This window comes from Nanorana parkeri, unplaced genomic scaffold, assembly GCF_000935625.1.
Source record: "Nanorana parkeri isolate BGI_ZX_2015 unplaced genomic scaffold, ASM93562v1 scaffold59, whole genome shotgun sequence".
Taxonomy (NCBI): Eukaryota; Metazoa; Chordata; class Amphibia; order Anura; family Dicroglossidae; genus Nanorana; species Nanorana parkeri.
In genome coordinates, this window is record NW_017306327.1 from 1220610 (window position 1) to 1233934 (window position 13325).

The 13325-nt window shown below is 40.4% G+C and overlaps 1 protein-coding gene across 2 annotated transcripts in view; it reads right to left on the minus strand.

The window, feature by feature from the left end:
• Nucleotides 1–11474: 11474 nt before the first annotated feature.
• The window catches only part of AFF1 (AF4/FMR2 family member 1), a 124635-nt gene continuing 122784 nt past the window's right edge, over nt 11475–13325 (minus strand). For both annotated transcript variants that reach the window (XM_018576201.1, XM_018576202.1), the window contains one exon: nt 11475–11979. In XM_018576201.1, the coding sequence (XP_018431703.1) occupies nt 11858–11979 (122 nt within the window). In that variant the 3' untranslated portion in view covers nt 11475–11857. The remainder of the gene's footprint in view (nt 11980–13325) is intronic.

The following is a 13325-nucleotide window of genomic DNA, read 5'->3' on the forward strand; positions in this document are numbered from 1 at the left end:
GCTTGCTGCCATGATAGGCTATAACTTCAATACAAATTAGTAAATTAAAAATTAGATTGTAGTCCATCACGGGAGTGAGCTTGGAGCGGTGACTACTTTATAACACACACAGGGACCATGGGGAACAAAAGTAGCCACTGCTCTTGTGATCGATTATAACTTGATTATAATACTTGCAGCTCCATAACTCGTATTGTAATACAATAAATAAGCATAACACACTTCTAATGAAAGGTATATTAGAGCCTTGTGAAAGTTCTACAAACATTGCATCATGTAAAGCACTGACTGTCCACTAAGCGGCAGCTGAGTATAGAGCAGACCATGGCTAACCATACACTTGTATAATGTCTCTCCTTTAACAATGTGTGCTGAAAGAAATCACTCTATTCCCTCATCAAAATAAAAAAAAAAGGCATGGATTGCAGAATCCCCCCTGCTTGTTATTATATTCATGCAGCAGGCATCCATGGGTTTCTGAATACCTAAACTGACTGCATCTAAATGATTGCAGTAACTATTAGGCCAACAGCCTTTCATCTGGCTCCTTCGATTGATTCCTCCATCTCCTCCCCCCCCCCCAAATTGTAGTTTGGCCGGTGCCGACAGAGCCAGCCACCCACCCCAATTTATATATTTATTTTTTTTGCTGAAATCTGTCTAGCTTTCTTTATTTTTTTTCTGACAGGGTGGGTGCATCAGATTGTTTAACTCTTCCAACTTCTAACATTGCACATGGTGGTTCCAGGGCAGTGACCCAGCTCATAATAAAGAATGTAAATGACAGCTATGGAGCTTCTATGCCAACAATATATATTCTAACTAGGGATGCACCGAAACCCGTTTTCTTTCTTTTTATTACCAACACCGGAAGTCCCATTAAGGAAGCCGGGTGGCATGTAAGGACTTGACCACCCTGTTTGGGTTTTTTTTTCCTGTTGTCAACAGGGACAGTCACGCAGGTTTAAAAACAGAAGAGTCTTTGTAGCTCGTAACCAATCTCAGACAATTATTCCAGAGCACATTGCCCTAACAGGTAGGCTCACATACACTGCCCTGTGTTACTCTTCCACTTCTAAACCTGCCATCTGCTCCATGGTCTGGCCAGCTGTCTGCGGGATCATTTTTAGCATCGCCTACTAAGTTTCCTGTCCATATGAAGAGTAACTCCCAGTACATGGAAGACATTTTTTGTGTGACTTTTGCTGTAGACCTGCACCCAACTCCTACTAAAGTACTTTCTTTTTTTCTTTAAGCACATTTTTAAATAAATGGCAGCAGTTAAAACAATTTTTAGATTATTTTGATCTCTGATTTTTGTCAGTCCGAGGCAGGTTCTATTTGCATGCAGACTCTCCAATAGTGAAAGAAATCTGAAATCCAGTAAACGGAAGGGGAGAGCCAGGGATGGTTGGGGAGAAAAGCGCTAGATGGTACCAGACAAACATTCTCCCCCACTCCTTGTATTCCAGAGAACAGCTTTTCTTTCACACCAGAGCAATTTGGCTGCAAAAGTAGGAAATACACTTAGAATTTCTGTGACCTGAAATGGAGTTGAAACTGACGGTGAAAGAGATCATTAGAACTATAATGTTTTAATTTCCCTATTCTAGAGGGCTGTATAATTTCTGAGCTCTACTACACAACACAACCTGCCTATAGACCAACTCTTCTTTACTGTCATTATGGTGCAGACAAAACCTTGATCGTACAGGACATAGGCAATTCATAGACAACTGGGTAATATGCAGGTATCATGGGGTGATTGCACACAGGCCAAAGCTATGACTTCATATAACCTCTCCCACTCCAGGAACTCCTCCGGTTTTTGTCATTGTCCTTAGGTGATGGACATTTTGTTTTTTTTTCTCTTTCCTGATTGAAGACATCATAAGGTAAGAGTAATCATAAGGTAAGAGAAAACACATTCTATCAAGTTTCTACAAGTGCATGCAGCTACCTTGCCAGTTTTGGGAATGGTGCCCCAAGGTGGAAATACCGCTTGGGCTTTAAAGCCCCATTCACACAATCACGTTCTGTGAACGCACACTAATGCAGGAAAACCCACACACTTTGCCATGGAATGTGTCACAAACACCCAACATGTTTGCAGTGCACAAACCAAATCTCCCCAGCAGGGAGCAAGACCAGGTTCTAACCCTTCCATACTAAATCCTAAATTAAAAAAAATAATAATAATAAAGCCTTGCACTGAGCATACAAAACCCTTTTGCAGCGGAGCCACCCCACACTGCAAGGGTTAACTGCCCACTTATGCTTAGGGGACTGAAGTAAAGCAGTTTTACTTACCTGATCCTCCGTTGTTTTAAGTCACACACCTCCCATGATTTACAGATTATAGTACAAGTCATTGCTCACTTTTTACCAGAACAAAGATATGGGGATCGCTCTTCTGCCTCCACTTGTGACATTCCTTCTATAATGTCAGAGGCGACATGAGCCAGGGGGATGTGGAGTACTGCAGCTCTTGCTCTCACAGCCTCTGACACTATAGTATGTGTCGCAGGTGGAAAGAAGAGCAAAATCCCATAGCATTGCCCAGCTATGGCATCACACGGACAGCAGAATCTAATTGTTCCAACGAAGATTTTAAAATTATATATATTGCTGGGGAGTCTGGTGCTAATTGCAAAGTTTAAAAAGCTTTGTTTTTAATAGAATGTGAAGCTGCATGGGCTATGTCACCCTGTCTTGTCATGTTTCTTGTACTCTGTCTGTTCCTTTGTTCCCCCTCCTGTTTTGCAACACAATTCACATAGATAGAATCTCTCTTTCCCTCCCTCCCCCCACCACCCCCCCCCAAAAGGCATATTTAAATTTTCTTCCATGTTGGGCATCCCATTTCTTGGAGATGATATACTTTTTTTTCCCCCTGTAATAGATAATCATTGGAATACATGCTTTAACTGTATTTGCATATTCCATAAAATGTGATTTTATTATGACCTATTTCACTGTTGCACTGCACACCATCCAGACGTTTTCTTTCTCTACTAGTTCTCTCGTCTCCTTCCAGGTGCCTTCAGTCAATCATATTCAAGTATGATAATCCAGTACATAAGTGGATACTTCAACTTGAGATTTGTAGGGATTTCCCTCTCAAGGGTGTGAAGTCATGTAATTTAGTGAATGATTGTTTCCTTGTACTTATTCCATACTGGTGGAATACTTTCTACAAAACTCTCAGGAGCAGCTGATGCATGAAATCCAGCTGTGCAGAGGATAAGGTGATATTTCCCCCCCCTGAGCCAAATTGCATCATAAAACAAGTGATACTTTTTCTACCCGGCAGATATTATACATACAGATGCTGGCAACAAAGCATGTGCAGAAAATAAAAGAACGATACATTTGTCTATAACAATATGATGAAAACACAGTTATAGCACTATTCTCCTCCATCAGAGGACTAGATAACAGCTGAAGCCAAGGAAATCAGCAACCTGAACTATCAAATGGCCTTTCAGCAGGTATTCACCCACCTTCCAGCCCAAAGTGGTTTAAAGTGGACCTTCACCCCCTTTGCAGTAAATATTACATACTGATGTGATTTTTAGTGAATCATCTTACATTCAATAGTTAAAGAAACATTTTCATATTAGTCACAATTTAATTTTCTACTTCCCGATTCCGTTTAGCACAAATTATGAAATGTGCCCATCCTGGGAAGATTACACCAGCAGAGCATTGCTGGGAAATCTCATCTGTAACCTCAGGGAAAGGCATATTCCTCCCCTGAGATGATTGGCACATGTGACTAGGACACGTGACCATGCATGAGTTCCAGGAAGTAAAGGGAGATATTATAGTAACCTGCCCTTAGTAAACATGGCCACTGTGGGAAGAAAAGAAAAAGAAGGTATGCAAAGAATACAAAGCCGGCAATTATCTAGAAGTATCTGTTTTTTTGATGATGTGGGTAAAGGTCTGCTTTAAGTTTTAGATAAAAATCTACTTTCAATTACTCTTAGATTTTAAAATCACTAAATACATTTTATTTATTTTGTTTAAGTGTAAAATGGCAGGAACCTGCTGTCTGGTACCAGACAACTGACCAATTCTATTAAATGTCAGCGCAACTTACATGTAGCAAGAATGTTCCCTTTGTCAATGAAAGTGAGCTTTATTCCCTAGTAAAGACCGAATATAATTTCTGCTTTGTTTTACATCTGCTTTAGTGGGGACATTCAGATTATTAGTGCAGCAGCAGTTTGTACTGTTATTTAGTTGTATTCTCTCCCTCTCAGAGCAGATGGGTCTTCTCCAAATAACTAATAGCTTTGTTAACCGACAGCAGATCTTAGCGTGAATTCTGATTTACTGCCTTGCATGCTTGTTCAAGGTCTAGGACTCGCTAGGTAATAAGCCGATGTTCAGTATCACAAGGCCAAAGACTGAATAAAAAACAGAAACAGCAGCTCCAATATCCCGACTGATTAAATGTGTGCTTTATATGAGCCTGGAGTTCAGCTTAATTAATACAACTCATTAAATTGTATTTTTCTTTTTAAATTAAACCAAAGAACCTTAATTTGACTCATCTTTCACACCCCCACACATCAGTACTCTGGGGACTAATCCAGACGTACATCGTACAAAATATTTACAACAAACATGCTGATCGCAGACGAAAGCAGTGTGAGCAGAGGGATAACCTCAGCTGCTTTTTTCCACACTGCCCAGTCAGAAATACAGTGGTATCCTCTCTTTGCGGTTTGCTAACTGTAGGTGCTGTCGTCCACTTAGTTGTGTTGTGTGAGAGCTGTGCAACTCAGAACTGGATGTACAAGAATAAAAATCATTTGGCAGGTAAAAACAGCTCCCATATATTTAATCGGTGTATTTAGATAATTGCCTGGAGCTCAGTTTCAAGCCGTGTGGGTGCATTTGAGGTGGGTACAGCCAGCATTGCATGTAGGAATGGCCACCCTTGTTCGCTTATGCTCTACGTACAGTCTGCATTTAAGACTGAATACAGATCAATGCAGTGCACTGTGAAAGCAGTAGGCTGAAGTTTGTGATCTATCTGTACAAACCCTAATAATACTCAGGTCCAGCTCTTGATACCATGGTTTGCTGACCCAATGCTACTCCACACCGGTATAAAAGAAAGAAATACAAAAAAATAAAATCATAACAATGTATTTGATATTTTATTTACAGCATAATTCATGACATTTCTCTTGCCAAAAGAAATAAATCATTTACTTTTCTCTGTTCTTTACAGCAAATTATCCTCATCAACAATATAATTAACAAAATAGGAGTGGCACAGCGTCTTTGGAAAGAGATTTAGCATAGACTTTCTTCTTTAAATAAAAGATAACAAACGAAATCACATCTGTTAAGTCTCTGTCCCTAAAGAACTGTACAAGGCAGCTATAGAATATTCACAGAAGCCCCAGAATGCAGATTTATTCCAGAAGAGTTAAAATAGAATTACCTCCAATATCGTTTTCTTTGCACATCTCCCCATTGCACATAGCGTTATGATATGTAATAAAGGAGGGGGCTGTCCTCCTTGGATTCATTTGGGTATCAGTCACTGACGTATCTGCCATCAAGTTCGATTCTAGCACAGGACTATGAAATAGTGTTAATCGTGTGAAGACTTTCTGGAACTGATTCAAAAGCAGGGATGCTTAACACGTGGCCCCTGTCTAAAGCATCATGGTACTAGAAGTGTGGCAACAGCCATAAAACGTCCATGCTCCTAACCGACTGCTGCCAGAATTAGCTGCAAAGCCGCACAGGAGGTAAAACAAAAAAGGCACTGCAACATTTAGAAATACATCCCAAACTACTGAAAAGGGATTTTAGTATTTGAATATATTTTATTAGAAAAATATATCATCCCCATCAGAAGGGAATGTTTGGCTTTTATTGTGAATGCCCACTTTGATGTGGTTGTCACTAAAGGCTGTATTTGGTGCACAGTGACCACACTGGAAACTGCATCAATGGTGACCACGTACGTGGTCTATTTTTTATGGGTCTGGAAAAAGATCTTTACCTGTTTTTGTGTTTTTATCAGATAGGTTTATGTGTAATTAGCTTGGCTTTCACAGTGTCACCATGCCGTGCTTAGTAAATACAAGGCCTTGATCATATAGAAGGGTCCCATTATTGCTGCACAACATTTTTGGCCACCCTTGTCAAAAGGAAATGGTAACCTTTGCAGGCTACATATACAAGTGTTAAAAAAAAAAATGTTTTGAAAAAGTCATTTCATAATACTGGTTTTACCCAAACATCATTGAGATTTCTGTATGGGTATGTATAAGGAAAAGAAAAGATTAGTCTCGCTGCATGCAAGAAACTACTTCATATTTATGCAGGAAACTTGTTCTAATTAAAAGCATTGTAATTGAATATAGCCAGGTCATTTTTTATTTTATTAGTCAGAGATCACCAAGAAACTAAATTATGTCATTTACAAAAGTTTGACCTTTTCTGGTGCATTATCACCTTAAACCATGTAAACCTTTTCCACACTGTTGACTCCTGACACTGACTTGGGCAACTGTATTCCCAATACTGGAAACATATTTCAGTCAGAACTATTATAGTTCATAAATAGGAAAATGAGCAGCAGGATAGCACATCGTGTGATGGCGCTACGTACGTTGACTGCTCTAGAATTGGAGTGGGCAATAACGTGCCTGTCAAATGGCACAAGGAATATGTATTCGGGGATAAGAGCTGAAAGCTAATGATACACAACAGCTAATGTTAACACTTACATCAATGTGAGAATATACGTACCGATCAGAGGGGTTTTCTGATAAATATGGAGGAATAAGTGTGAGATAATGACAGCGGGACACTTTGCTTCCTCTCGGTTTACAACCATCTTTTGCAAGCTAACTCGGTGGTCCCCTGAGAAATACAACGCTGCACCCTCAGTGGTTCCCCTTTATGCTCTCGTTTTCACCCCACATCTACCATTACAATATCTGTAAAAGGTTGTTTATAAGGGAAATTCACTTCTGATAGTTACAAAAATCAACACTGTCTACTATGGGCCTTTTTAAAAAAATGAGTGGATGTCAATAGTGACCAAAAGTTTCACTTTAAAAGGAGAACTATGAGGTGAGTGAAAATCAGCCTCATAGTTCGAGCCGACATTTGACAATTAAATTGTTACACGTCGGCTCAATAGATCGGGAAGTGAGCGAACACATACCGTCGCTCGCTCACTTCTCGATCAGGTCCCTGCGGCGATTCCCAATCATGTCCCTGCGGCGATTCCCCCCCTCCCCTGTCCGATCCTCCAGCGCTGACTGGTGAAACAGATGGGGGAGGGGGTACAGCTGGCTCTGCCCCCAGATAGGCAGAGCCAGCTGTCACTCACGCAGCTGGGTGGATCGACAGTAATGTCGGAATCCGTCCCGGCTGCGGCGTCTCAGTATACTGCGAGCTGTAGCTCACGATATACTGAGCTTCAGGTCACGGGAGGATGCTAGTTTGTGTCCTCCCGTTACCCTTAGGAGAACTATGGGGAAAAACACTGACCCCATAGTTCTCCTTTAACTTTCTTAGAGTATAAAAGATAAAACCCGATTGGTCTCTATGGAAAACAGTCGCACTTTAATTCCCATTGTCTGCAGCTTTATATGCTTCTCATGGAGTGCGGTTTCCCATGTTTTATTCACTAACGTCTTCTGCCATCACAACCACTGACCCGTTTCTTTAATGAAGGACAGTAAATAGCTGTAAATCTTTTCACATTTCACAAATAGAAATGACTTGGCCAGACAGACTCAATTATCCATAACCCACAATAGATTAGCCGTATTTCTCTAGGATAAGTTGTTTTCTTGACTCCTTTTCTTCAGCATGTACTGTAATGACACGTCTAACCAACAGCCTTGAACATTTTAAAGTATTAAGCCAATTAGGGTTTGTCCTAAAAGAAGTGAATATACATAGAGGTGATCTTGCTATAATTACTGCTATACTGCAGAAAGAGCTTTGCCGACGTTCTATAAGCTTGTTATTTAATCCCCAACACATTCTAGCTGAGAAGCGACATACATCTCTGTCTATAGGATAATACATTTATCTCTAAAATAAAGTGTCCACAACACATGTCATTTTTGAGCCCGTTCTCTACTGAATCAGTGGATACACATAATCGCCACTGGATAATAGAAATCAGACCTGGCAGATGATAAAAGAGTAACGATACAGCATTGTAGCTACTTTATATTACTTTAAAAAAAAAGATGTTTATTTCCAGCTTCCCATAGCACAGTAGTGCACTGTCTAGCCAGTAACAACCATCTCCCTTTTCTGACCCATCCTGGCCAATGATGTTAAAGACTATATTGGGTTTTTATTTTTACCAGACAGATCTTATTTAAGAAAAATGGTAAAACTCCATGGATATTTATTCCACCCATCATGGAAACCACATGGTCGAGGGATGTAAGGAAATCTTATGTTGTGAACATAAATATGCAAAATTTGGTTCCACCGATCGTTGTCTAGGCTTCCAAAAGGCATATTGGGAACCTGATGCAATGGGGCTGCCTTCCTAATTGATGCCACCACACTCCCTCCCTATATTCTGTGTAGATGATCTAGGGATGAACAATTTCCCAAGATTCATCTTGAAAGACTTGTGACTTGAAGTGACCCTGTAAGATTGGTCTTAGGCTGGTCCCTGGAGCATCTCTCCTCCTCCGCTGCAGCAGTCTAAGGATCCTTGAATCATCACTTTCTATACACAGTGTATGGATGTGAGGATACCAGGGGACAAAAACGCTGGAGCACAGGAGGAGACAGGCTTTAAGGACCGACGTAGCAGCCAGCTACCACTGTTCAGGTGAATATAACTTTTTTTTTTTACTAGCGCTTAACCCTTGCAGTGCAGAAGTAGCCCCACTGCAAGGGTTGAGGACACTTTTGCCCAGAATTTTGCTTCAAATGTACATGTGTTTGGGTCAGAGACTCGCCAATTTATTAAGTGCAAGTATGAAGGTGACAACCCGTGACGCATTCAAACACAAGTTAGCAATAGCATTCCTATACTAACAGGAGTCATCCAATGTCCATCCATGTGCCGGTCATGATTATTAATGTACTGGTATGCATGTTTAGAAAATGGCTCATTCAACAGTAGTTATTAAAATCGGATTACACTGAAAAACTAAACATTCAGCTGCTTTGGATGACCAATTACTTGGCCTATTGCAACATGTTTCACAACTATGGTTTATCAGGTTCCCTTTTCTTCAAAGCTGCTGCTGTACACTGGTGGTGGCCCCAGTTACCTGGATGCTGCTGCAATCACCTGAACTAGTGAAAGGTGATGCCACATATACATAATATACTGTACTTTTAGTCTGACATAACCTTATTAAAAATACCTAGTGCCCCCCAAATCATGCTCTCAACGGACACTGCAGACTTGTTATGAAATGCACAGGTTCTTGGGCTGATGATTATTCTTGCTTCACTACATGGCGAGTTACTAACCTAAAAGAATTGCATGTTTAGACAGTTAACTGGGCACCTAGTAAATATTTGTTCCAGGCAAGTTAACCCAGTGGTGAAGGCAAGGTAAGAATGACAGCCTTGGAGTCTGCACCTTCAAAAAAAAAAAAAAAAATCAAAATCAGCAATGGCAGTCCCCATATGTCTAATCCGACAAGGCCCTTTAATTTTCTAAAGCAGACCACTGCCTGCATTACCCAATGTTTGTGGACAAACGCATATCCTAGGTTCTATTTTATGACAGTGAACCTATGGCCAGGTTATGGACATTCAAATATTTACATATTATTAACAGACCGTAAATGAGCTTTAAAACATGCCCTCGCTGACTTCAGTGGCTGCATTGTGGAGTAATGCATCCTAAACATTTACAACAGAGGCACTGAAATCAAAGATCATCTCTCCATGCTTCCTCTAGCAGCAGATACTTGATGGTCTTCAAGTCTTTTAACATAAACAAACATCAGATGGTGTAAGTTGTGTAGTAACTGACTGCAACCTGCTTTTAAAGTCTTTGAGATCTTTGAGGATTGCTTGCTCAACAGACAGTACATGCAGCTACAGGAGGTCAGTGATGGCTAATTTTTAAGCCTATTTACTGTGTGTACATACATATATACACACACACACACACACACACACACACACACACACATTACATACAGATATCTATCTATATATACACATACACACACATATACTTTAACATTTACATACATGTACATACACTTTAATGTCCATAGCCTGGCCACAGGTTCCTGTTAAAACCTGAGATACTTAAAATGAAAGCTGCCCTTGTTGAATATGATGGTATCCCTGGAACAAAAAAAACATTTACATCCAGGATGGTGGATGAGCACTATGTAATGAGAAGTGCAGTGCCGCCAAACACCTTACATACAACTATTCTGAATTCACCTCATTCATATCTTATCATAGCTTATCTAGAAATCAACCCAGTTAACCCTCAAAATAAAGCATATCTAGGTAATATCTGAAAAAAATGCCACAAAACAACTATTATATATACATTCACTCTAAATGCAATATATTAGAGCATGGTATATAGATTATGACACTTAACTAGCCCAAAAAGCATCACCAGTTGGAAAAGGTTTTCATGGGGTAATTTTTGGAGGTCCATGCAGTCAGCTGAAAGACTATGTTCTGCTATTGTAGTAAGTGCTATTCATTGAAATAACAGTCTTCTGGAATTCATGACTGCATGTGGTTGTTATGCAGAAAGATAGGAATACAGTTTTAGTGTGCTTTAGTAGGGAATGTTACTGTATCTTAGTGTATCTGTTTTTGTTAAAACTGATCCATGGCTTGCCAGTGAAGTATAAATGGGTTCAGGGGATGCCAAGTCAATCAAAATCTTAAAATATGTGGTACAAAATTGCAAGGTTGCCATTTGTATGATGCAGGCAATCTTCTGATTTATCAGGAAAACTGAGTAAGGGATTGGCAAATCATGAAAAGCCAGAGAACTGAATGGCCAATCCTGGTTTGGAAGCACGGCAGTGAAATCTAGAGGCTTATTAATCGGAACTGATGGCAGTGTTTAACTGTACCCCCAAAACACAGTTCGTTCATAGCTTTATGGTTATCACAGAATGCTTTCTGTATCATGATTGCTTAGAAACCAACATTATCAGAATCAGCAGATATAAGATGCAGTGTTGCCCTGTTCCAGATCATAAAATTCTCATGAGACAGAATTTGCTGCTTTCCTTTACGTTTCTGAGGAATAACATATGACAGACCTATAGGACACTTGAAATAAGGCACAAAGCTCTGAATTAAGAAATTAACAAAAGAGATCTGCAAAACTTGCAAGGTCATAGGTTATTCCCCGTATGGCAATACATGTACAATTAGCTTGGTTTTGGGCATATCCCTTCCATGTATTTCTTTTTCTATGAATTTGTGAGGGCAGGAAAGGGTCAACTTGTTGAATAAGCCTAGCCAACTTTCAATTGGTTAATCTGATGAGGACTGCTAGGTAGATTGTTCACCTGATACTTAAAACATTAACCTCTCCCAGAAAGACACCTCCCCCATGCTGGTTTTGATTAGAAATGTTTAAAGACCACTCACGTGACTGACCTTTCCAACATTACATTGCACTTCTAAAAGGTCTCATTTGATTGTGAAATCTCCTTCATCTTCACACCTGGTGATCTAGGCAGTGTTCAGCAGGTTTCCAGTCATACCAGATCCCAGGAGCCAATTTCCATTCCTCTTCTTGTTCCTAGAACTTATGGGCCCAATTGCAAACTCTAGGCGTACAAAGTGCAGCTCAGTTCAGAGGGTAAGTGTCCTCAAGCACAGTTTAAGTCACATTTGATTCCAGTCTCAGCCACTGTAAACCCTGTCTAATGTAGTGTACAAGTTCAGGCATAGTGCTGTTTAGAGCCAGGGGGCAAACCATTGCACTGAGATCTGCAAAGAAATCTGAAACAGACACACGGACAAATGAAAATATGCCATCAAATTACATCATCAATCTATATGTCAATTTATGAGAAAATATATCTTTGTACAGATTAAAGGGGAACTATGAGGCGAGTGATTCCACTCATACTCATAGTTAGAGCCGACCTGTGACAAAGAAGCTGTCAGAGGTCGGCTCTATCGATCGCGACGTGAGCAGAAACATGCCGCCGATCTGCTCACGTCACAATAGTCTTCCTGCAGTGAGCGGTGACGGTCAGACACTGCTCCCCGCAGAGATTCGCCCCTCTCCGATCCTCCAGCACTGACTGGAGGAACGAACAGGGGAGATTGCGGGCTCTGCCTCTCGATAGGCAGAGCCCGCTGTCACTCGCGTAGCTGGATAGAACTTGACAGTATTCTCGGGATCTGTCCCGGCTGTGGCGCTCTCAGTATATCGCGGGCAATATCTTGCGATATACTGAGCTTTGGGTCACGGCAGGTGGTTAGTATATGTCCTTCCTGTGACCATAAAGAGAACTACAGTATGGGGAAAACACTAACCCCCTAGTTCTCTTTTAATGTTAACTGGGAGACCCCAACTAAAAGCAACTCAAACATGGGACACAGACCTGTTCCTGCTCTCTTCTGTGCTTCAAGCTTCCCAGGTTAGTGAATATTTGGGTGTCTATTATAGCATAGAATTTCCAATATCGATTTGTAAATTTGGAAGTTAGACACACTTAGAAGACCAATTGCTCAGTCAGAAACTCTAGTCACAGTGGTGCTTGCTGATATTTTAAAGAAAACAAATGTTGACTCTTATGAAGTCTATCATTTTATGCAGGGGTGGGGTATCTCCAACCCTCTGGCTGTGCTTCAACTAGAAATGCACCTCCTGGCTGGAATGTGCTGCAATGCCACAATACCGTGCGTTGTGCTGCGGTGGAGAAAAAGCAGTTGCAGCGCATTGCAGCCGGGAAAGTGTGTTGGGGTGCCATTCAAATGAATGGCAACGCACTTGTGCACCATAATGCATGGTAGGTGTGAACAGGCCCTAAATGTTTCTACATAGGTCAAGTTCCATACTGAATGACTATTGAGATGAAAAGGACCTTGACGTTGTATAATTTCATCAAACCTGAGCGGACAGTCTTATTCTGTGATAGAGGAATAGTAAGTTACAATCACTGGCATGGAAAAATTATGTTGCCCAGAAGTATATTTAAAATGAACTGTGAAACCTTAACACGCTTGGATAAAATTAATTATATTACTCTGAACATGAAGAAAGTTTAAATAAATGTTAACATATATTTTGTGTGTGCAGATAGATATATATATATATATATAGATATATATATATA